Raw genomic sequence first — 24,372 nt, 5'->3', positions numbered from 1 at the left:
AGTTAGTGCCGATCACTGCTGCAGGCAGTGCTGTAGATCAAAGGCTTCGTTAACTCAAGTATATCACTCAAGTCACACGCGTCTGTTGTTCAAAGTGTGCTTTGTTCGTTAAGATTATGGGTCCAGTTCAGAAGCCTGTACTTACACATAATTCCTCTGAATGGACAGAGATGCATTTCTTCCGTTCTCTTTTTCTGTTCAAGTATCTATATCCAAAATACACTCACTGCGACAGAAGAGCCAGTTATCTTTCTCTGTGGGTAACTGCATAATACTAAGGAAATAATAACTCCAGTGAAATTAGACCCTTGGAAAAAGATGGCATCTGGAACCTGTCTTCTGCTAGCATGTGGAAACTCTTGAACAGCGAAAAGATTATTAGTTATATAACTCCCTTCCCTCCCGGAGGCCTAAGTGGCTATTATATTAGCACTTAATTTTCCTGCTGCCCTTCATGTCACACAATGCCCAATAGATTTGTAATGACAATACAGATGTAGGTTTTGCTTACTGCAGCATGCCCAAAATGGTGATGGTTATTGCTTCTTCTAGCTAGCTTGTGCCCTTCCGATATCGATTTCTTACACTGCCATAATCTAAATAGCATTTAAGCTAATGGCAGGTTTCTGTATGACAAGTGTGTCAGTCTGGAGCATCCCTCCATGTAATGCTGAACGTGAACAAGTATCTAGGTGCCATGGAGCAGAAAACTGTGTCTAGGAGAAGATTACACGCCACCAGAGCTGAAAGGTGGTAGGTGGGCTGGGTGAGAGCTTTCCTGGAACATTTCAAGTGTGCTGGGGTGTGAAGGATTTCAGATACCTGCAGAGAGCCCGGGGCTCACGCTGCAGACTCTGACCCAGAATTGCACAGGGCACAGTTTCTCTCTGGGTAAGTGCAACTTGTGTCTCTTCTTCTGTTAATTTAAGGTTGCAGGCTGACTCTTGTGTTGCAAATCTGCCTGGTAATGAGGACGGTGGCTGTTTTCATTCACCTTGCTGTGAGCTTATGGAAATGCCTTGTTTCTACCAGCAGGCTACACTTTCTCCCAAAAACTAATTTCTATAGATTACTGCAAAACATGTACTTTCCAAGGCTGAGGGGAGATGAGACAAGCCATGTTACTGAATTGGCCTTGGGACTTCTGTCAAGTTTGAATGGTGAGATTTCATTTTTTGCCCCTCACCAGATACCAGCTTTGGAGACAGATATGGCACCAGTTGGCATCAGGCATTAAATTTCCAATTATGTATCAAAATGAGTGCATTTCTGCTAGTACCAAATAGCCTCTGATTGAATCGTTGCTTGAGATTGAGGGTAAGTTTGAAGTTAAGTGAGCTGCACATTTTTCAGCACATACTAGACACATGGGGCAGATCCTCAGCCTTACGTGAGTCATTTTGTCTCCCATGGCTTCAGCAGAACTGTGTTTGTGCCGGCTGAGAGCCTGTGACCATAGCTTGGCTGATGTATCCTTATATGCTTGTGTCTTCTGGTTTTGTTATGGCATATAAATCAGAGCCAGCCAGGGTGCTTGGATAGCAGTGCTGACTTGTGCTCCATTGCAAGCAAAACTAAGAAAGTTGCATGGCTTTTCCCTGCAACCCTGATATAAAAGGAGTGTGATGACAAGTTTATCACTTAATTGACGTTTGTGAAGTTTCCACTTGGCTAATGTCCCATGCATCCATGCCCTCAATATAAAGGGCATAACATTGGTAAGCAGCTGCACGCTCATTTGTGAGCGTGGTCCACCTTTGTATATTCAGTCCAATTACAGCAGGGGTTTTGCAAGTGAAACCCTTGATGTATTAGTGTGAATCCTGGGAGCGTGTGGATCAGTGTTTGTGCAGGTTACTGTTTGCACCTGCCCACCCCACATCTGTTGAGACTGGCTGGGAAAGTCCAATTTATCTTCATGTAATTTGTGTCTGATACTGACTTGCCAGGTCACAACATCTTGGCACAAGAACAGATATTGGAAATAAAATCTCTGACTCCACTGTCATACTTTAACTTTACTTCCTCCTGTCTCTTAAAGCATATTGGTCCCATGATAACATGAGGAGGGCTGCTGCTTTTTTTTAAGGTACCAGAGTGGCATCTCTCTAAATACACATCTCTATTGGGGTACATTGCTATTTTCCCTTCTTATTTTCTTTAACATCAATGTTTCACAAGCTTTCAGCCTGCAGGACATGATACGTAGGTAGAGCATTTCATTCAGCTTTCCATTAGGCACAAGAACAAGTCCTGTGAGGAGCGGCTGAAGGAACTGGGGTTGTTTAGCCTGGAGAAAAGAAGGCTGAGGGCAGACCTCACTCTCTACAGCTACCTGAAAAGAGGTTGTAGCGAGGTGGGTGTCGGTCTCTTCTTCCAAGCAACAAGCGATAGGATGAGAGGAAATGGCCTCAAGTTGCGCAGGGGAGGTTTAGATTGGACATGAGGAAAAATCTCTTCACCGAAAGGGTTATCAAGCATTGGACCAGGCTGCCCAGGGAAGTGGTTGAGTCACCATCCCTGGAGGCGTTTAAAAGACGTGTAGACATGGCGCTTAGGGACATGGTTTAGTGGTGAACTTCACACTGCTAGGTTAACGGTTGAACTTGATGATCTTAAAGGTCTCTTCCAACCTAAACGATTCTGTGATTCTAAGACAAGCTGAACTGTCCCTCCTGGGTTTCCCAGCACAGCCCTGCTTGCCTTTGCCAGATTTTGCTGATCTTATTGCAGCGCCTTGTGAGGATTCATACAGCGAAAGTCTCTTGCATAGAGCTGCCAGCTTTCCCCGCGCCCGGCTGTTCCCCCAGCCACTGGCAGCTGCCTTCCCCTCCTCTCTCAGTTCTGCCTTCCCATTGCTTTTGCAAAAACCTCACCTGCCAGGTGTGCAAGCATCTGGTGTGTAAGCCAGAAAAGAGAGCCGCAAAAGTGCCTTTTGGGTGCCAGAGGCGGTTTCACTCTTGGCATGTCTTTGGGAATGGCTGGTAGGGCTGGTACAGCCTGGCACGTGCCACCTGCCTTCTCTGCTACACTAATGGCTCTTTAGCTGTTATCGTAAGGGGCTGTGATGGCACCAATGCCTGCAATGCTCTTCATTTAGACCTGCATTATTCCCCATAGATTGTAGGTAAAATGAGGTCTTCTCTGCTGAAGAAGTCGCTTTTGGATGGAAGGGCCTCCCTTTCCTCCCAAATACCAATCCCTATTGGCAAAGCAGCATGTGGCAGGGTAGAGCTTTGCCAAGTGCCTGTTTCCCCTGAGCGTCCAATCTTCCATGCGTCCCCTCTGCTGTGATTGAATGACAGGGTGGCTGGGGCCCTTCAACAAGTACGTAAATGTTGTGGTGGGTTGTGGGGTGCAAATAAGGCTGGAAATGGGAGACTGAAGGCAAAAGGTGGATTTCAGCTCTGGGGACAAATTACTCTGTGTGCAGATCCCTCACTGCTATTACCTAGAGGCTCAGCCTGCCCTTGGTGCTGACAGGGAAAGAACTGACAGTTCTCCCTGGAGCATTTTATTTCGGGTCTGTACCCACCTCAGAGAGACTGGAGAGAGGCCCCAGTCTTGCCACACAGTTTGTGGGGCAGATGTCAGTCTGTGGCACTTGTCTGCAGCAACAAGCCTTGCACGGAGGTGCTGCTTTCTGCTTACCCAGCCCCTCCATGGTAATGCTTAGAGCAACATAAAACCTAACGCTACTTTTTCCTGGGTAACAGAAATCTGCATTCTCTTTCACAGAAGAGTGTGATATAAATAATGACAGGTCTCCTGAGAACGTGTGCTCGTAGCCTGGAAACCATCCCCAGGATGAGTTGTGGAGACTTTTCCATAAGCAGGAGAAATTTTTTATCTGGATTTTAGTGTGACAAGCCAAATAACTGCCCCTTCCCATCTTGAGAGGAATTGCCTGGGACAGCCATTGACTGTGCATTTCAGGCTGCTGGCTGGCTGGCTTCTGAAGTTCCCTGTGGATTCACAGCATCCCCCTGAGGTCCTGGGCAGCACTAGGGGACGCAGCCCCACCAGACCTCGCTCACCGAGGAAGGGTGCGTGCCTTTGCGGTGCGGCACTGCAGCTTTGATGAGCAAAATGGAAAGACAGACCCATTGTGGTTCAGGTTTTTAAACATCTGCAAGGGGTTCTTTTGCGAGTGTTACAGCAAAGGAAATGTTTGGAGAGGCTTGCTTTCTGCTACACGAAAAGAAAGATCTGGAATCCCAGGAGGGAAAAGCAGTCTTTGCTCTGAGATGAGATGCTAGCAGACTGTCGTGGTTTAACCTCAGTCGGCAACTGAGTACCACACAGCCACTTGCTCACTCCCCTCCACCCCACAGTGGGATGGGGAGAGAATTGGAAGAGCAGAAGTGAGAAAAACTCGTGGGTTGAGATAAAAACAGTTTAATAAATGAAATAAAATAATGTAATAATAATAATGTAATAATAATAATACACAAAGCAAGTGATGCACAGTGCAATTGCTCACCACCCACCGACCGATGCCAATTGCCCCCCCCCCACCGACCGATCCCCAGCCAGTCCCTGAGCAGTGGCCCCCCCCCGGCCAGCTTCCCCCAGTTTATGTACTGAGCATGACATCACATGGTATGGAATGTCCCTTTGGCCAGTTTGGCTGTGCCCCCTCCCAGCTTCTTGTGCACCTCCAGCCTTCTCAGTCGGTAGAGCATGGGAAGCTGAAAAGTCCTTGACTAGTGTAAGCATTATCTAGCAACAACTAAAACATAGGTGCGTTATCAACTTTGTTCTCATCCTAAATCCAAAACACAGCACTGTACCAGCTACTAGGAAGGAAATTAACTCTATCCCTGCCGAAACCAGGACACAGGGCAATTGCTATTTTTTTCCTTTCATTTCTGAGAGCCAATGGACTACCCTGAAAGCATTAGTCTGTGACAGTTCCTACAGCCCTGCAGAGACATTTGGATTCTTGACTGGTTTAACATTGTTGGTCATTGGCAATGGTACATTGCTGACCGTACTCAGAAGGCAATCTCCAAAACGGCTGACAGTTATAGGTTTCCTATAGATGTGGAGTCAATCATTACTACTGCAGGTTAAGAAAAGGTTTTTAAAATAGCCCTGCTTGTGGTCCTGTGCCAGTCCAGTAGACAGGACAGATGATGCTTGATAATGGAAAAAAGCAAAACCAACCCAATCAAAACAAGCCCTAGCAAAACCACATACATTCAAGCTGAGTTTTCAGTTCAGGGTGAAATGTGTTTGTCTGTAATTTGATTTTTATGAGTTAACATCTGCTAAAGAAAGGCTTCACCATCTTGAAGGCTTCCCTGCAGTCCCAGAAAGCCAAGGGCAGATACCCCACAGACTTTGTAAGGTATTGGCTGGTGCAGCAGTATCTCACTTTGCCTGGCCTGATAGCAGGAGGTCCTGCGTAGTGGAAGAAGGTCCCAGAGACACTGTTGCATAGCTTGTTGACCATAGTTAGTCAGGCTAACACTATTTCTTCTTCTGTTCAGTACAGGAGATACCTTTATGGGTGCTGTAACTTCCTTAATTGCTGGAGGGAACACCGTGGTCCAGTGTCTCAAGATAGCTTTGGGCAATGTCATGGTTTAAAAGGCAAGAAGCAGGAGTTAGGCTCCTGATGCAACATGCGGCACAGGCAGTGCCCTGATGCAGTGGGAGTTATTTCCTCGGCTCCAGAACCACCTGCCTCTACTTTAGGTTGTTATGGAACTGTTCCCTCACATTGCTAAGGCCTCCTGCAAGGAGTCTTTTGAAGGTGAGACTCCAGTTTCCTATTTGTGACATTTCCCCCACTATTTTACATCCCAGGTGTTTGCAGATGCATTTTTTTTAACAGGGGTATAACAGCAGAGAGCTGCAATGTCCAAGAGCTCCCAGGTCACATTGGCTGCTGAGCCAAACTGGCTTCGTCAGCAGCCCCGTGAGCATGGTCAGTGTGACTGCTCAGCACCCAGTATTTTTTAATTTCTTCATTAAGCAACTGAAGACAAGATGGGACTACTGTTGTATTCATATTGCAGCTTTGCTAACATGGGCTTTGCTATTTTTTATTAAGTGGTAGTTTGGCTCCTCCTGCCTTAACTTGGGAAGGGGCAGAAGTGAAGGCTGCCTCCCACCTTTGCCTGTTACCGCTTGTCTCCCTCCCTGACCACTGCACAAGGATTCATGGTTGTAGCCATTTTGTTGTCCTCTGGAGAAGGCCACAAAGCTTGTCTAATGCGTCTCTCTTTTTACCTTCCCGAGCCATTTATTTAAATATCCTTCATACATTGTGTGTTTAGTGCAGTTTTCTTCTAAAACCTATCCTAGACAATCCCCTTCAGCAATTTACTCCCATACAACACATGATGGGGGGTTTGGTGGTAGATGGCAGCATGGCTAAGGTAAAGCATTGGGTAGCACAGACTTCTCTTGAGCAGTGTCTACGGCTAGGGACAGACAGCAGTCTGTGGCAGAGACATTGCACTCGGAGAGCAAACATCAGGAGAGACCTTTGCAACAGCCGCGTCTGCAACCTCGCATCGCTGGCACTTCCACAACACGATGAGCCTGGCTCACGTGCTCCCCAGCTGTCTCGGTACAAAACATCCTGTTCTTGAAGCTCGCCTGCTGCCGCTCAGCTGGGTGGCCGTGCCGTGCCCCCGCTGTGCCCAGGCGTGCTGTCGTGCTGCATGGACTTGAGCTGTGGTTTCCCCTGGGAGAGGCTGGTGCAGGCAAACGTTGCCCTGCTGCCAGGCGGCACGTGCCCTGCTGCCAGGCTGCTGTGGGGAAACTGCCGCTTCAAATTTCCTCCCTTCTTTCTGCATCTGGGGGGAAAATGCTTGTCTGGAAGATTTTAACCTCAGTGCTGACAGATTTTCATCCCCCCCACGGTTAATCCAGAGATCAGGTTGAATGTTGATGTGACTGCAAGTCAGGCAGGATTTTGGCTTGGAAATGAAACTTTTTGTTGTGGTTCTTGTTTCTGCGTGCAGCTGTGTGTGGAGCAGCCCAGACCTGCACAGAGGCCCTTTTTAGATGCCAGTTTGATTAATCCTCACCCACTGCCTGCTCCCCTGTGCCTTCACCAAAGGGCGGCTTTTCTGATGCCAAGAACTTGTGCAGCAATATATCTGCGTTCACCACCCAAGGACTGTGAGGGCCTGTGCCAAATTTTTAATTGTATTTTTCTGGCAGATAGCCATAGCTTGGTCTTAAGAAAAAGAAGTCAAATATTTCTAGCTCTCAACTCTTTGTCAGTCTGTTGTGGAGCAAAGCTGGGAAGTGCGGCTGAAGCTTACTTTGCTTAACTGGGGGGTGATGCCATTGAGCCATGGGGAGGAAGAAAGTAGCCAGGCTGCTGGGGTAGAGGGAGGGATGGGAGAAGCCAACAAACCAGCCCTAGTTTGCAGGAGGAGTTGAAGAGACCCTGGGGGTGGAATAGCTGCCTTGGACCCACTGCTCCTGCCATATGTGGCTGAGCTGGGAGGATGGTCCTTTTGCAGGTGGGAAGCATTCAGGCCGAGCCCTGTTACTTCCAGCTTGTGCTGAATGGTGGAGGCTCTCCTGTCAGACAAAACCACAACTTTTTGACCATTTGTGAACGTCTGGCCGGACAGTCGAGCGTGAGACGAGTTTCACTGCATTACCCTTTTTGGAGAAATGGAGGCCCTGAGTTGTGCTGGGGAGTGCCAGCAGCTGCCATAAAGCATCACAAGGCCTGGCAAAACTCATTGCGTGGCATAAGCGTGATGGAGACAGGATTATCCGCACACACATTGTCCCAAAGGCAAATCATGTACCGTCTTCTCTGGGTGATTTATTAGCTATTTTACAAGTCCAGTTTAGATGGAGCCTCTACGGTCTTGTCTCCACTTGAGGGGAGGAGGGTTTATCTATCACCCTGAATTCCCTGCAGCATGTGGAACCTGTTTAGGAGCCATCTGCCTTGGATGCCTGGCCTGTGGCACCTCCAACACAAACATAAACCCTCATTAATTTCTTGCTTACACTAATATGTTGCACCAACACAGTATTTCAGGCAGGTTGATTGGCTGGTTCAGTAACTCTTCAACAGCCTCCATAAACGAGCACTTTTTCTCAGAATTTTATTTAGGAACAGCTTGGGGCATGTACGAGCTAGTGCCTTCCTTGACAAAAGGCAATTGCTTCTCCCACAGGAGCATGTTTGCTCCTGCAGGAGAGCAGAGTTGGAGGTGAAGTGCTTTGCACTCGCCTACACTCACACGAGTGTACCAGTTAGGGCTGTCCCAGCCAGCCCTAGTATTTCAGCAACCCTGTGGAGTGAAAAGCGCCCACTGGCTGGCCTTTTTACATCTCATCTGTCTCCTCCTTTCTCACCTCTGCGAGCCACCCAGGAGGGATGCAGAGCTGGGTGGCCAGAGTGGCCACTGGGGCCTTTGCTTTGTGGCCAGGCGAGGTACCACGCCAGGGCTGGTCGTTGTGAGGGCCCCTGTGTCCACCCAGGAAAGGGAAGATGTAAGTGGTGAATTTGGGTACCGAACAGCTGAATCCTCCCTATTACACACACATCTGCCCCCCTGCCTAAAAATTCCCTCTTTTATATCAGTTTCAGTGTGTACACATTCAGAAGGCTTGATGTTGCACCATCTGAGCAAAGGTGGGAACATGCAAGCAAGCCCAGGAGGATGGTGGCTTTGCAGTCAGCTCATGCGCGTTCATGGCCAGGAATTGCCCAGTACTGCTGTGTTCCTCCTTGGTTCAGCAAAAGCTGCTGGATCATTGAATTCAGGCAAAAATCAGCTGCCTCTGGCTAGGATCTGTGCACACATGGGCTTCTCCTTATGGTCTACTCATTTTGGTTAAGCACAATGATAGGTTTTCTGTAGGCTCAGTGTGATGGGGAATTGTGTTTGTTCCCCATTGCTCCATAGATGAGAGCCTGTGGCACATATATATATACTCAGACTGCACAGAGGATCGTCAGTGCCTTGTAAAGAGCCACATATTCTGGGGAATGAGAATTCATGGGCTTGCAGTGGCACCATAATACATGGCAACAAAGCCACATAAATATTTATTGGTGCCCAACTGGCGGTAAGAGCTATTGTCACAGTAGGGCAGAACCAAGGCAGGATCCACGATGCAGGATGCCAGAAGCCAGGAGAAACAGCTCAGCCATGGATACGCAAAATGGTACTCGGCCAGCCAAGGCCGCCAGGAGGGATGGATGGAGGACAATAGCCCAGCTTTTTTTGGCCAGTGTGCACAGTTGTGCTCAAGTGTTGCTCAGTGGAATAGCTGGGGTATTATTTTTAAAACACTTTTCCTGGAAAGCAGCATTTTACAGCCCAATGGGCGTGAGCCATATCCCCACAGCAGGTTGGTACACAGCTGGTGTCTGGAAGAGGCTGTATACTTATTTTTTGTGCAGGCTGGTTTAGGGGACTTGCAGAGAAGAGGAGCATTATTTGATACTCCACATTGTTTCCTGGGACCAGTGTGAAGCTTAGGAACAGTGAACCTTGTCCAACTTAGCATTTCAAAGCAACAGGCTTCTGATGTTCTATACCTCAGGAGCAAGATGTCTCCCTCCACATGGCAGCTGGATTTTCTTCATCCCACTTGTGATGTAGATACAGACAACTGGCTCCAAAATGTTAAAGAAAATCACGGCACTGTCTTACAAATGTAGCTGTTCCTCTGTGGATGCAGCTTATTCTGGGGTAGAGGAGCTAGCTGTAAATTTTTTGTCTTGGTTATGTGCCTGCAGCAGTCAGAACAGGCCGTCTGTGCTGCTGAGGAGCAGCATAGATGTTCCCCAGCTCATACCCCTTAGTGAATACTGGTTTGTACAGATGTGAATCATGAGCATCTCCTAGTGCTGCATAGCTGGGAGGTGCAAGAAGAGATCATCCAGCAGGGACCCCTGGGCTCTTGGTGAGTCACCAATAACTAATTTGCGGATATAGCTTAGGAGCTGTTGTATGAAGCTTTTGGTCCTCTTTGTGTGCTACATCTTGTATTTTGCACATTGGGAACTTTTTGTCAGTCCTTACTACCCAGAGTTACTTCTTCAGGTCTGCCACTTCTCCTGTAACTGTGTTTCTTCATCGGCTAGCCTAACGTCTCAATACGTCTTACACCAATACCAAATCACAGCATGGTTGGAATACTTGTGTGATAGCATCATCAGTCACTGTTGAACACCAGCAAAAAGGAAATGAGGAATATTTCAAACTGGAGCAGAATGAGAACAGACAAAACAAGAAGGGATACTGTAAACCTATGAATCCCTAGCAGGGAGATGGATATCCAAGCCCTGAGCCTCCAGAGAGCTGCATGTGCCAATACCATGTTCTGTTTGAAGATCACAGAATCACAGAATGGTTGAGGTTGGAAGGGACCTCTGGAGATCATCTGGTCCAAAATCTCTTGGTGAGAGCTGGGACACAACTTCCTCCTAGTCTGCCTAAGTCTTGGAGGGTTTAGTTTGATTTGGTTGGATACAGATAATTTAATAAATGATACTTTCACTGTAATTCCACAAATAGAGACATAGTGGCTTTACAGCAATTTAAACTAATTTTTAAAGACGCTAAGTAACTTAGTCATAGCAATTGAGAAAATGCCCTAAATTATACTCAGTTTAGAAATTCAAAACTTGGAAATACTGCCTTGTCATTGTATTCAAGATGTTTTCTGTACTGCATTTCAGCCCGGAGTAAATTAGCAGTGGAAGAAGAAAAATGCAATAGAATTTGTAACAAAATGGTAAAACCTAGCTTAAAGCCATGACAATCACATACATTAGCAAAAAGGACCTTGTCACCTGCAGCAAGTGCTTCCTTTTCCAACAGCATGACACAGCCCCATCTCACATTCCATCTCTGAGAAACAGGTGCAAAGGAGATGGGTGGTTTGATGCAATTTATCCATGCAGCCAAGAAATAATGTTCCCTTCCCTGAGGTACAGGCAAGTCCAGTCATGGATTATGTGCTTGGCTTTCCTCAAGCCACAGCCTCCACTCGTGTTGGTACATGGTTTCCCAATACCAGCCTTGACTTTGTCTTCCAGGTGGCGAGTTGCTCCATCACCTCTTCCCAAGCCTCAGCCAGATGTCCAAACAGAGGGCAGTCCCCCAGCCTCACCCTCTGGTTGCCTCAGTTTTTCTCGGGAGACTTCTCCCAAGTATTTCCAGTGCCACACCATCCCAGCAGGATGTGCTGCCCAGCCCTTAGCTGCGCAGGTACCTCTGTCTCAGCAAGTGGCGTCCCTCATGGGGCACTCATTTTGGTCGGAGCCAGCACAGGGCCTCCACTGAGCTGCAGCATTCAGTAATGGGCAAGGGCATGTTTGGAAATAACTCATTTGAAGTATACGTGTAGAAAAAGTGTAAAGGAATAAAGCGTTAATGATGAAACGCCTGTAGCCCTTCTAGATATATGAGGTTATTCTTATACGAGGACTCTGTAACACTGTAAATTCCAGGGTTCTGAGTGAGTAACTGGGACTGGAATCTGACCCCTTATGCCTGAGAAATTCCTTAATTGTTATTAGGACGGAAATAATACAAACCATTATTTTAAAATAATGCTGGCTGGGCTTGGGAAATTCACATTCAAATAATAAGAAATGGTAATTTTAAGTTTACCAAGCAAACATAATCTTTCTGCACAAGTGCATATCTTATATTCAGTAAGGCAAGGTTCCTGGGGAAAATGACAAGTGTAATTAAAACCTGTCTCATCATGCATGCACACAGGGGAGGGCAAGCTGTGATTGTGATGATAACTGCTCCTAGCAGGTGTTTTTCTTTTAATATGGAGTATTAAATGAAACTTCCTGTGTTGTTTAACCCAAATACTCTCCTGTATGCTTCTAACAGTGCCTCTCTGATTTGTTGCAAACAAGGCTGAACTTGAACTGTATCTTTCAGCATAAACTTTTGTCTTCAGAGGTACAAAACTATTTACCTTAGCTGAGACTGTTACAGGGACCTGGAGCTGATGCTGCAAATTCTTTCGCACTTTGTAGCTCTGGAGGTTGTTAGTTTTCTGTGCTGAAGATCTTGGGCTCATTACGGTATGGTGGGGATCTTCCACAACTGGTGGGGGAGAGGAGGAAACCCTGCCGGAAGCGCTGTCATCTGTTGCCTGCAACTGTGAGAGGATGAATGTGATCAACTACATTTTTAATAAAGAAGAGTCACAGAAGGAGAGGAGGCAGAGCTGCAGCCGGGCACCGTCTTTGGAGGTGGTTGGGGATAGTCTGAGCTTGATGTGTCACTTCAGAAGGGCAAGGTGCTGGGTCTGACGGAGGGGGAAGCTTGGCTCCACTCTTCCTCCTACGATACTTGATAGTTCCCAGGCACCCCCAGTGCTGTGAGACTACGCGGGCTTTTCTGACTTTTATTTCAAGTTCATTTGTTATTTGCTGCCAGAATTCTCGCAAGGAATGTAGACAAGAAGTGGTAAATGGTGATTAATTTAGACAACCTAAGTAGAGGACTCTTGATGGGCTCCCCATGTAATACAAGAAAGCTAACGGCTTGCTGATGTCCTTTTGTGAGTGAATTGTGTAGCCTGGTTGTTTAATGGAGTGTTTAAAAATTGTGTTGGCAATAGCCTATGAATAATGTATACAGGAATAATGAAATACCTTACTGCTAAGAAACTGCTGATATGCTGGGGAACTTCCCATCAGATGTGAGAACAATTTTGAAAGCACTGTCTTCTTGGGATGCCCTTTATTTATGGTCTTGCTGCTTCAGAGATTGCATTCCCTTTTTAGATACTGCATGTGAAGATGCCCTCCACCGCCTCTGCCTCTGTCTTACAGTTTCACCTGATTCCCTTTGCTTCTGTCTGTAAAAGCTCCTGAATTTTGATGAGTTTAGGCTTTATGAAATGAGCACTGTAAGCACGGAGATATTTGCTGTGCAGCCTTCACCCATTCTAGGTATCTGCACCAAGGCACATTGCATCAAAGGAAGATGGATGCTGGTCTTGTGTCATGGCAATGTCCCATGATGCAGGAAGCAGAAATAGGGCCAAGTTAATTTGAAAAAAAGACCAATGTTTCTTTTGCAGGTTTTTGGAGCACGGGCTCCTTGCGTGAGATAAGCAACCCCAGAGTGTCACACATGGATGTTCAGATTTTGATGGACTTTGCAGTGTGAACCCAGCTCTGATGCCTCTAAATTTTCCCCCGTGTCCTCCTCCAGTGCATGAGGCCTCTGAGTGCTTTGGCCATGAGTAGCAGGAAGTCGTTGTGATACTAAGCAACTAAATCTTGCTTGACCAAAGAGATTAGAAGATTGAGAGTGAATCCCCGCTTTGCAGGGGAGCTCTGGAGGTTGTACTGCCTTAGCTGCGGGAGGAAACAGGCCTCCTAAAAGGCCTCAGCACATAGCTCATCAACAGTGCAGGTATGACGCAATCACAGTCTCTTCCTTTGCTCCTTGTTTTGGCCCTCAGCTGCACTCCAGGAGAAAATAAAATCATAGCTTTGTTTCTCACGCAGGGTTTTCCCCACCTGCACTAAAATGCAGAAATATCACAGGAGGGCGGGTGAACACAGTATGTATCTTATCACTGTCCAGAGTGGTCTCAGCTAAGTGTATGGTAAGAGCAGACCCAGCTTGTGGAGTGTGTAGCTATGCGCCCTGCCTCTGCTGTGGTTTTGTTATGAGTAGCCTAGTGCTCATGCTGCATTTTTGTGTCTGGATTTACACAACAGAGCCCTGAGTCAAAACGTTTCCTGCAATATGGGCAGTATATTATTAGTGTAACGCTAGAACAAAGCAACATGTGATTGATGTCAATATTAGTCAGCTGAGGAAGTGACATCCTCACCTGGAAGGTTTATGTGATGGGTTTTGAAGTCATGTGGTGATGCCAAAAGCAAGCTCCAGGCATGAGGCTACAGGACAGGAGAGAGAATGGGTTAGAAGAGAGGTTGTATCCTCGGGGTGATCTGCAACTGGCTAAGCAAGAGGATTCGCCAAAATGGATGGGAAGATTTGCACTTTTTTTGACTTGTTTGCTGCTGGGATATTCCCGGGGAGTGCAGTATTTTCGCAGCTACAGGAAAGAAGGTATATAAAAGGGGTTATTCTAAACACAAGATAGATGGCAGGGACCACCAGAGGAGTTTGACTGATGGCCTAAATGTTTTCAGTAGAACAAATAAAGAGAAAAGGTATCTAAAACTTCCTCCATCTCCACCACCCAAAACCCATCCTGCCAGCCAAGAAGTGTTTTCAGCAGAGAGGGTCACAAAGGTCTAGGCTGAGAATCATGGTCAAGTTCAACCAGCCTTTCTCAGGGTAGAAATGCTGCTAGCTGACAGGGTACATGAAAGAGCAGCTTTCAAAAAGGAGACCGTTCTATTATGCAGTTCATTCCACTGATGCTTCTGATGATCCTATTAATTTCTCTTTTTTTTAATGTTTGTTTCTTTTAGGTGAAGAGTGAAGGCCCCAAACTGGTGCCCTTCTTTAAAGCCACTTGTGTCTATTTTGTCCTCTGGCTGCCAACTTCCAGCCCCTCCTGGTTCAGTGCCCTCATCAAATGTCTGCCCATCTTCTGCCTGTGGGTTTTCCTTCTGGCTCATGGAATTAACTTCTTAGTGTCACACCGGAGTGCCAGCCGCATCCTAGCAGGACTCATATTCTCAGCAGTGGGAGACGCCTTTCTCATCTGGCAGGAGCAGGGCTACTTCATTCATGGTGAGTGCGGTGTCAGTCTTAAAGGGATGCCACAGTGTCCAGCTGTTACCCTCTTTATTTAGTAATGAGTTGCTGGGCCACGTGTTTTGTTTATTCACGTACAGCTTAAGCCCCGGGCAGTGGGAAGCACTCATCCCTTGACTAAAATCCATCACGGTTAGAGGAGTCACACCATGGATGAGTCTTTTTCTTGAGCTTCTCTTGAGGTCAGAGAGATAATTGGGGCAGGTTTGATTCCCTGGCACGTGCTCACAGCATCTCAGGTGGCTGGAGCTGGGAAGGTGGCATGGGCAGAATCCCCGGGGAAGAGAAGGAAATGCTCATGGCACTCGGCAGCTCCCATGAAGCTAAGGTTCTTTTCTGACTTGTGCTGTTGTCAGCTCTGAAAGTCAAAGGCTTATTTTTTCCCCCTCTCATGAGGTCAATTTAGTTTTATTCTGGGATTCCCACAAGCTCTTTCTTCATGAGAGGGAAGTGTGTGAAATGCCAGATATGAAAGGCCAAATGCTCTGAATCTGGTTTTAATCCTGCTTCCCAAGGGCTTATCCCAATCTCATTAAAAGTTCATGCAAAAATTTTTACTGATTTTGGTGGGGTTTAGATTAGGCCCCGAGGATTGGATCTATCTGGCTGAACCTTGGGCATGTTGCTGAGGAACCTCCAGCCTTGGAGCTGGGGTGCCATCACGTTTGTGCTGAGTGTTGGCATTCCCACCGATGGGCCTCCTCCTAACAGGGGTACCCGGCTCAGTGCAGGTCACCTCAGCCCAACTGCTTGTGCTTCGTTTTTGCCTCCTGGAGTTGCTCCTTGAGCTGTAGCTTGGAAAACATTCAAGGCCCGATTCTCACCATGACTGTTTTTGTACGTGGACTGTTCTGAGCTTCTCCGTTCCCACGTAGCTGGGATATCTCTGAGTTCCCTGTCCAATTTAGCGTTAGAGGAAGGTCAACCAGTCACGGCAATTCAGTATCTGGTTAATGTGTTTTAATCTGCAAATAAGTTGGATTTTCGACCCTAGTCTCACAACTGAGAAGTGTTGCTTTGTGGGTTTAGACACATTTTTCTTCTTAAGGAGAAGAAAAGCTCTCTTGGAGCATTTTGAAAATCTCAGCCTTCATCCTGGCTGTCTCCTGCCTGCCTCAGTCCGTTCTAATCCCAGCTACCATCTTCCGTAGTGAAGCGTTAACATTTGCAATTCAGCTGTTAGCAGATAAAGTGCACTACACCACTTCATCCTTCACCTCTCCTGCAAAACGTATTTTCTCCTATTTAAAACTCAGCAGGCTGCTGTTGTTGACAACTGACAATATTCAACCTTTTGACATCATCGTTTGTGGGAATTTGAAATTTCAGGAGAATAAGAGGAAATACTAGGTAAAAATGTACTTTCTGTTTAATTCCTATGGCTTTCAGGCTGAAAAAAAAGGGTTGGGAACTGGGCTGATTTGAATAGCTTTTGAGACAATGAGTTTATAAAAGGACATTTGTTCATTACTTTATAGGGAAGTGAAAGCCTGGGAACCTACTCCTGGCGCACTTGACTTTTTTTCATTTTTGCTGTTTCAGTCCACTAATAACACGTTATTTTCTGACTAGCGTCTTACTGCATGTAGAATATACTTTACAGTGTTAACATCCACCTCCCTTGATAGCAGGCACTTAGAAACAATTTATGCATTTGGTGAAGAAGACGGGGACTAACAAAAAGGTCTTATTGCCAGCCTGAGGGGAAACTCCAGGGGCAGGGAGGGGGAAGGAGGCGGACAGAGAGGAGAAGGGCTGATCTGCCTGATGTGGTTGGGAGGGCTGAGCCAAAGGCTGAGAAATGCAAGAGAAATGCACCCCACTCCCTGTGCAGCCGTCACAGGTTTCCCCAGTTCTTGGCTTGATTTGTGGGTGTTGAGTGAGCAAAACTGGGAGCTGACTCTTTTTTGTGACCAGCCTACCACATATCACAAAACTCCTCCTGCCTTTCTGGGCCCCTGCTTGGCTGCCACATCCTGTCTTCCTCTCCTCCTCCTCCTTGTTGCCAGCTGCCTGCATGAAGGACAGCACATTCTTCAGTTCCCCATCCCAGAACTCTCCATATAATGCCACTGAAGGAAAAAACACTCCTCGCTGCTAGGGCGAAGTAACCTTGTCCTTACCGACCCCAGAGCTCTAACCTTTCCTGCACTGTAACACTGTAAACAGCTCTTGTCCTAAATCCCTCCTCAGTTTCCTCAGTGCTGTGCCCATGATGTGTAATAGCTCTGTGAAACATCAACTTCTCGTTGCCCTCCTTTGCACTTCTCTTCCTTCCCCTTCATGCTGTCCATTTTCTCCAGCCTCACCTTGCAGACCAGATCCCCACCAGCCCCCTCCCTCCTGCGGGTTCCTTTCTCATCCCATCATGGCCGAGCTTGCAGTGGATGTCCGATCTGGTCCTCCTCAAAGGCAGGGAGACACTTCCCCTTCTTTGAGCTGCCTCAACACAAGAGTATTAGGATGACGAAATGTCTGCCAGCAGCAGGTTTTGGCGACTGCCCTTTACACCACAGCATGCTTTAAATGTAAACAAGTGTCCTGCTGGAGGACACAGCTTCCCAGATACTTTTCTCCATTTCATGCTTTAGAGCTGCACGAAAACTTCCAGTTACTCTAATAACCCTGCCAGGATAAAGTGGGACAGCCTGCAGCTGCACCATGTGTGGGTCTGGGAACCAGAGGACCAGAGGAGCTGGACTCAGTTTGGGGTCCATTATCTGCAATTGGCATGACAACTAGTAGTCAGCAGCTGTACCAACACATTGTGACATTTTTTGTCAAATGGATTAGTGGCAAGTGAATAACATATGGGCAGTACCTTGTGACATCCACATCTGGCATTTCTCAGGGTTGTTGTACTTCAAAGGGAAGCCAGCATTTTATTTTCACTGATTGATTCCAGCTAAGGTTCTTCTGAATCTTGCGAATAGCCATAAAATTGTTGGCAGATCACATTGGTGCCGTCCCTGAAATATGCCAGCTGCTTCTTTCCAGCTTAGGTTTCTCCTGGCTATGGGCAGAGATGGAGTAGAAGCCAGATTTAGTCCCTGAGTGCCTTTGGATTTCTGGCTAAATACGGTCAGGCTTTGTGTCTGGGTTCGGAGGGATCGGTATCTTTTTTCACATTTTGTTCCTACACTGCTCTGATTCCAGCCTTCCTGTTCCACACATGACCTATGAAAAAAACACTTCGGATAGTTGGAAGGGATGATCTTTGGTCTGCCTTGCCCCCACCCTTCGTCCAAAGCATGGGAGGAGGAACCACCTGAAAAACAAGCTTTGTTCCTTCTGCAGCAGCTTAGTTCACCTGGCCTCTCAGCAAAAAAGCTTGCATTGCAACAGAGTTGTACTTGGCTGCAGCTGTAGATGTGCTGGGGCTTTTTCTTAGGGCGGGGGCATGGTGCTAAGGCTCGTCTCCAATGCACAGACTTTTATATTAAAATGGTCCCAAGTGGTCAGTATGGTTCCCACTGAAAGTGTTAAGGGTTGTAACACTGCAAGGACATCTAAGCCTGTGCTTGTTGCGGTACATTTAAAACCCAATATAGCCACATGTTTTCTTCTGCTACCAACTGCCAGTCACTGATGAAAGGTCACACTTGCTATGTCAATGCCTCTTTCCAGGTCTGCTGATGTTCGCCATTACACATATCCTGTACTCTTCAGCCTTTGGCATGAAGCCTTTGGACCTCAAAGCCGGCTTATTGATGGGCCTTGTTTGCAGTTCCTGTTATGCCTTCCTGTACTCCTACCTCTCAGGCCCATTCACCTACCTGGTAGCTGTCTACATCGCCTTGATTGGCTTCATGGGTTGGCGAGCGGTCGCCGGCATGCAGCTGTGCAACGACCTCTGGACATGGACCAAGCTCTCGGCCTGCATCGGCGCGATGCTGTTCATGGTGTCGGATCTGACCATTGCACTTAACAAGTTCTGCTTTCCTGTGCCCTACTCGCGCTTCATCATCATGGCTACTTACTATGCAGCCCAAATGCTTATTGCACTGTCAGCTGTGGAGAGCAGAGATGAAGAGGACTTCAGAAAGAGGAGCTAGGTGGAGTGCCGATAGTCTGTGAACAACGTGGGTTATATCTCAGGTGCTGTAGCTGCATTCACCCCTGAGAGAGATCTCCATTTCTCTAGGCACATTGGTGATGTTGATTTTGCTTCTTTGAAGCATTACCTTTGGGGCTTTTTTTTCAATGGCTTTCTCTGAATACAGCTTACTTCAGTGTGGAGTCCACATCAGAAAGCTTAGACGGTTCCTGCAGTAGCTACTCATTCAACTTTTCCTCCTTGGAAGTGCTGTACTACTGCATTTTACACGTTAGTCTTGAAACTGATGCTGAATGTCTGGGAAGAGGAGGGCTGATGGAAGGTTTGGCCATGCACTGTGCTAGAAGACTTGCTTTCAATAGTAGGCAGACAGGCACAGATCTCTGCTAAAGTTATAGGTAAAAATGAATTTAACTCGTTTGTCTCTTTTTGTGCATTACAAACTCAGTACACAAACTGGAGCTATTGCCTCTGCTGAAAGGAAGCCTGGAGGTAGAGTAAAATCAGCATATCCAGATGAGGGCTGAGCTTTGGAGTCAACGACAGCATGTGGGGCAGCCCCCAGCAGAACCAGAAGAGCACAGAGGAAGAGGTGCGCTGACATGCAGTGCTGTGTGCTTTGATCGTGGCTGATCACTGCTCCAGGGCAGGTCTGTAGGTGCCTGTCAGTGTTGCTGCGTGTGGCAGAACTAGGAGTTTGGTGGGACATCTAGGTAGCCAGGCCAGTGTGTTCTCCCCGGCCATGCGTACACAGTTACACAGTGTCTGCAGCCACCAGTGACAGCTGAGATGTAATGGGCACATGAGGAACTTTGATTTTTACAGCAGGACTTTGAGCATGTGTCTTACTAATGTATGTCCTAATTGTCCTTAGTACGGCAGACAGGAATCTAACCTTTATGCCTTTCTTCCCCGGTATCCTAACAAATAATATTCCATATACTCATTAAGCTTTACAGTACTGCTGCTTGCAGTATCTCTCAAATCTTTGTGTGAGCATTTCCCATGGTCAAGGCCCTGATTTTGAATGTAGATTGTTGTTGTGTTTTGCCAGCTGGTGGTAAATGATCAGCTTTGCACCACTTGTTTTTGGAAACCCCCTTTTCAGCAGAGCTTCCTGAAAAGCACCGTCCTGTGTGTTCGAAGTGCCTGCTGCTTCCTTCTCAAACTCACATGGATGCAGTGAGAATGTGAGAGCCATCAGGGCTGGGAAAGCCTGTTTAATTCTGATCCAAATTCTTTGGTTGGTTTGTCTGCCAGTCTGCTGAAGCAAGGTTACTTCTGACTTCAGACTCTTCAAAAGATATAGGAAGAGGTTGCCCTGATTTTTAATCCAAGTTAATTTGTGATCATAGGTATATTTTTTCCCTCTTATTTATGATGTCTAACAGCAAGCTCTGTTTCTGTTTGAAACTATCTTGAATGTGCTTTTTCCTTCTGTCCATCCTAGGGCTGCTCCCATGGACTGAGATGCTCCCCCAATGGCTTGTTTTAAGACACGCGTGCACTCAGTTGTGCAAAGGAAGCTTGCTAAGGGTTTCTGCACCTCTTCAAACCTGCAGCCAAACAGGGACAACCAAAACAGACTGCACGACTCAAATCCATGCATGCCCCAACAGCCCCTTGCACACGCTCACATGGGCAGAGCGAACAGGAGGGGCAGCCCTCCAGACTACCCCGTGGGCTGAAAATCACCACGGTCTCCATACCTAGCACGCCCAGACCGTTCCAGGTGAAAGCCTGGCACTGAGTCCCTGGCACGGTCGGCAGAGAAGGAATTCCTCTTTGTGAGGAGTGCGGCAGGGTCAAGGGGCAGCTGAGGCAACCCTACCAGCTTTTCCCTTGGTGTTGAGAGGTGCTAAGTGGGTCTCCTGCTCCTCCCCAGCCTCATGTGGTGGGACTGGGTGTGGAATAGGCATTGCCTCCCCACAGCTTCTGCATTAGTGCAAATGCAGCCAGTATTACAAAAATCTAGGTTAACCAACCTGACCCCGTGGAGTCATCTGCTGCTTTTCAGAGAGAGATCAGAAAGGTCAGCTGCATTATTGAGAGGGAAAGCATTGTAAATAGCACAGCCCCGTGTAATCTCTTCCCTTTAATGCTGTTGTGTAATATTGTCAGTATTCATTCACTGGCATACCGGGGCCTATCTGGAGTAAACTGCTAAGGGAATTTAGAGCTGTAAAACATCTTCATTCATCAGCATTGTTTATCTTCTGGCCGCAGCTTGAACCCTGCAGTGTAGCTCTCTGCGGATGTCACCTGCTGTTACTCAGCTTGACTGTTTGCAAATCTCTTCCTGCAACAGACTGAACCAGCTAAGAGGAAATCTAAGCATTTGGGGTGAACCCCACTGTCCCCCCAGCATGTCAGCAAACAGCACATTTCAGTCTGATTTACAGCTCCTTGTCATGGGTCAGTCCAGCACACTCAGTCCTTAGCTGGCAGTTCTTCAGAGGAGCCCCCGCACCCTGAGCTTCCCTTTGCTTTGAGGAAAATGTGTGTGTGTGACAAAGTAACCTTTATTTAAAAGGTAGAATTTTGATTTATCTCTTTCTTCCCCTCTAGAAATGAGTAGTCTTCAATTTCCTGAAGATGGCCGAGTTGTTTTTCTGCGTGCTTTTTCATCTTTTAGTGTTATTAGTGACCTTTTAAGTGTTATTAGGAGGCCTGCCCTGTCCTCTCCACTGGCCATCAGAGGTGCAGTTTCTGGTGGCAGAGGTCTCTGGGTGGCTCTAGCTGGGACAGCAGAAACATGTGCAGCCCAAGTGGGCTGTTGTTCCCTCACTGTCCCCTCACCCGGATCGGGCTGGCTGGGACACATCCTGGCCAGCCATGCTGGCTCTGTCCCAGTGCTGCAATGGCTTTAGCCTTCCCAGGAACATGAGGCAGAGCCCTCAGCATACAAAGTCACGGAGAGTCCTGGCTGGCTTGGAGGTTTGCTCAGTGAAGGCTCTCAATCTTCAAAATCTCTCTCCTGCTCTGCATTCCTCCTTTTAATCCGTATTACTTGAATGAGACCATTTACCTGGAGGCTCTTTCCTGCTGGGAAGAGACCAGCTGCTGTGGACACTGATTTGACACAATTCGAGTTTCATAAACCCTGAGAAACACTAAGCAGTTGCTGACAGTCTGTTAAATACCTTTTCTTGGGATTAAAACTGTTCCCTCAGCCCCAGCGACGTCAATCTTCACTTTGAAAGGGAGCAAACAAGAAGTGGGAATGATGTGACTGTCTGTGGCACTGCCTTTGTGGACCTTCCTGTTGTCTCTTTGCACTGTAAAACTGCGAGGTTTGATCCATTCTTCTCCTTTTCAGGGGTATAGTCTTTGAGAAGCACCCAGTCTTTCGCCCAGGGACATTACAGAGTGAACGAAGCACCCCAGTGGTGCAGTGTGCCTGGCCCCAGCAGTGTCAGCTCCTTTGCTTGCTAAGTACAGAGGCTTTCTTTTCACACTGCTGTATTTAAACGCCCCTCTGCAATTCCTGTCTATGGTCACTTGACGTTACACACATGGTCCGATTACTTTTGCTCTCTTTCCTTTCTGTAGTTATCACCCTCTTTGAGATCCTTTGGCTCCTTATTTGGACATATAAAAGATGTAGCACATTTATTTCAGGCTTGTATTTCTTTCTGTAGATAGATCCTCCTCACGCAGAACTCCCAATGAAGTCAAAGAAGCAATGCTAATTGCAACTGTTTTTTAAATGCTAGTAATGCTTCTGGGCTGTGCCAGTCACACTGATGTCAGCAGGGTGAAGCTGGTGTAGAAATGGCAGGTTGAGAAGAAGCAAGCCAGAGCATTTTAACAGCTTTACTCTTACTCTACCAAGAAAATTGTATTCGTGCTTACTACCTGGCTTCTTACTCCTCCATACTGAGGCAACTGTAAGACTGATTGGTTTAAGAATTATTCTAACATGGCTTTTAAGTAGATTGCTGAAGGTTTCATGTTGTAATCAGCGGAGGTAATTGATGTATTTTTACACAAGTATATAGAATTCCCAGGACAAACTTTGCAGAATTTTGTAGCGGCTCTTCAAAGTTTTCCAGTCCCGTAGTTTGACACTAACACCTGTATGTTTTCAAGCTTGCTAGCATGATAATTTTGGGAGCTGTTCTGGAAGAAGCAGATCAAAGCAAACAACAACTGTAAAGCTCAGTGGCAGGTGCCTCTTTCTCTTTGGTTGGTTTCTGGACCAAGAGACAGGGGCTCTTTTAAGCAGAGGCATCATAACTGCATTCTTGGAAGAGGATGGGAAGTTGCTGACTTCTCATGACAGAAGTCTTCGTGGGTACTTCTCCTGCCTTTTATCCATGCTTGCTCCTTTTGCGGCCTTGGGTAAGTCACTTAAATTTTCTGGGGCCAGGTCCTCATCTGGTGTAAAACGGCACAAGTGTATGAGGGCCAGTGCTATGCCAAGTTACTACAGCAGGGGACCAGGCCTTCACCCCATTTCTAAAATGGGGATATTAGCACTTACCTACCTCACAAGGATGCTGTGAGGATTAATGCTCATACAGCGCTTTGAAGATGTAAAGTGCTATATAAGTCCCAAGTATTATCCTACCTTAGTGTTAAAAATGCTTTTAGGGATCTGCAGGACTTCTTTTAAAGCATGGAATGTGTGACTGCCGTTTCAATTTGCATCAGATGGAAAGCAAATGCAAAATATTTATTCATACTGGTTAACGGGATGGGCTCAGCTGCACTTGAACTCTGAGGAGGGTTTGGCTTAAAAGTCTGAACTCTAACTCCAGTTTTGCAAATGGTTTTTAGTTCTTCTAAAAGCCTCAACCAAATTCTTAGATGTGAACCTTGCATCCAAATTTTGCAGTCTGGTCTTATCCCTGACTGTTAGCTAGAGTAAATCTAATCCAGCCAAAACACAGTGCTGTCACAGTCTGCTATGGCTGATGAAAAGACTGGAACAGAAAATGAAGTTCTTCTCTTCAACCTTCATTCTGCAGAAGGTCAGCTAGGTTTCATGGGACAACTTGCAAAGGGATGGTTAATTTCTGTGATTGTAAGTTTTACTGGTTTTAAAATCAGCAGAGAGAGAAGGTCTTGACGGAATCAATAAGGTCGGCACATCCTTCTTGAATTACTTCCTTTTCACCTGAATCAAAGAAACAGCACGTTCTGTAGCGAAGGAAGTGCTTATACCACCAGTCCTAGGGCCCAGAACAAAAGTTGATCTAGAAATACAGCTCTAAACCATCAGTATGTTCTCAACTAGTATAAAAATGTCACTGTTCGCTGATTTCAAATCTGGACCACAGCTAGAAACTAGTTAGTTCTGGTAGCACTAGCTGCTGTACAAACACAAATGAAGGCAAGGAATTACACACCAAGGAACGTGAGCTGTGTACATGTGAAATGGACCATAATTTTGAAGCAGCTGCAGTAAAATCTTATCTTAATATGAACTCAGAAGCAAACACAATGCAAATTTTTATGGTTTCTTTAAAATGGTTGATGGGTTTTAGTTTTCTTAGTTTGGAGGAAATTTTCTTAATGTTATTTTATTTTTGCTCTTATTGTAAGGAATAAAAATATACAACTTTAGCTAGACTACAAGTGAAAAAA

At 46.6% G+C, this 24,372-nt stretch overlaps 2 protein-coding genes across 2 annotated transcripts in view; one reads left to right on the top strand and one right to left on the bottom strand.

The window, feature by feature from the left end:
• TMEM86A (transmembrane protein 86A) overlaps nt 1-18,797 on the top strand; it is a 53,155-nt gene extending 34,358 nt beyond the window's left edge. Inside the window, exons 3-5 of the mRNA XM_009328604.1 lie at nt 5,843-5,935; nt 14,435-14,699; nt 18,351-18,797. Of these exons, the coding sequence (XP_009326879.1) occupies nt 5,843-5,935; nt 14,435-14,699; nt 18,351-18,778 (786 nt within the window). The 3' untranslated portion in view covers nt 18,779-18,797. The remainder of the gene's footprint in view (nt 1-5,842; nt 5,936-14,434; nt 14,700-18,350) is intronic.
• Nucleotides 18,798-23,056: 4,259 nt separating this feature from the next.
• Nucleotides 23,057-24,372, bottom strand: part of IGSF22 (immunoglobulin superfamily, member 22) — a 26,821-nt gene continuing 25,505 nt past the window's right edge. The window contains 1 exon segment of the mRNA XM_009328603.1: nt 23,057-23,160. Within this exon segment, the coding sequence (XP_009326878.1) occupies nt 23,057-23,160 (104 nt within the window).

Source organism: Pygoscelis adeliae, unplaced genomic scaffold, assembly GCF_000699105.1.
Source record: "Pygoscelis adeliae isolate BGI_AS28 unplaced genomic scaffold, ASM69910v1 Scaffold166, whole genome shotgun sequence".
Classification (NCBI taxonomy): domain Eukaryota; kingdom Metazoa; phylum Chordata; class Aves; order Sphenisciformes; family Spheniscidae; genus Pygoscelis; species Pygoscelis adeliae.
The sequence above is the reverse complement of the archived record's forward strand: the minus strand, read 5'-3'. Positions and strand labels throughout refer to the sequence as shown.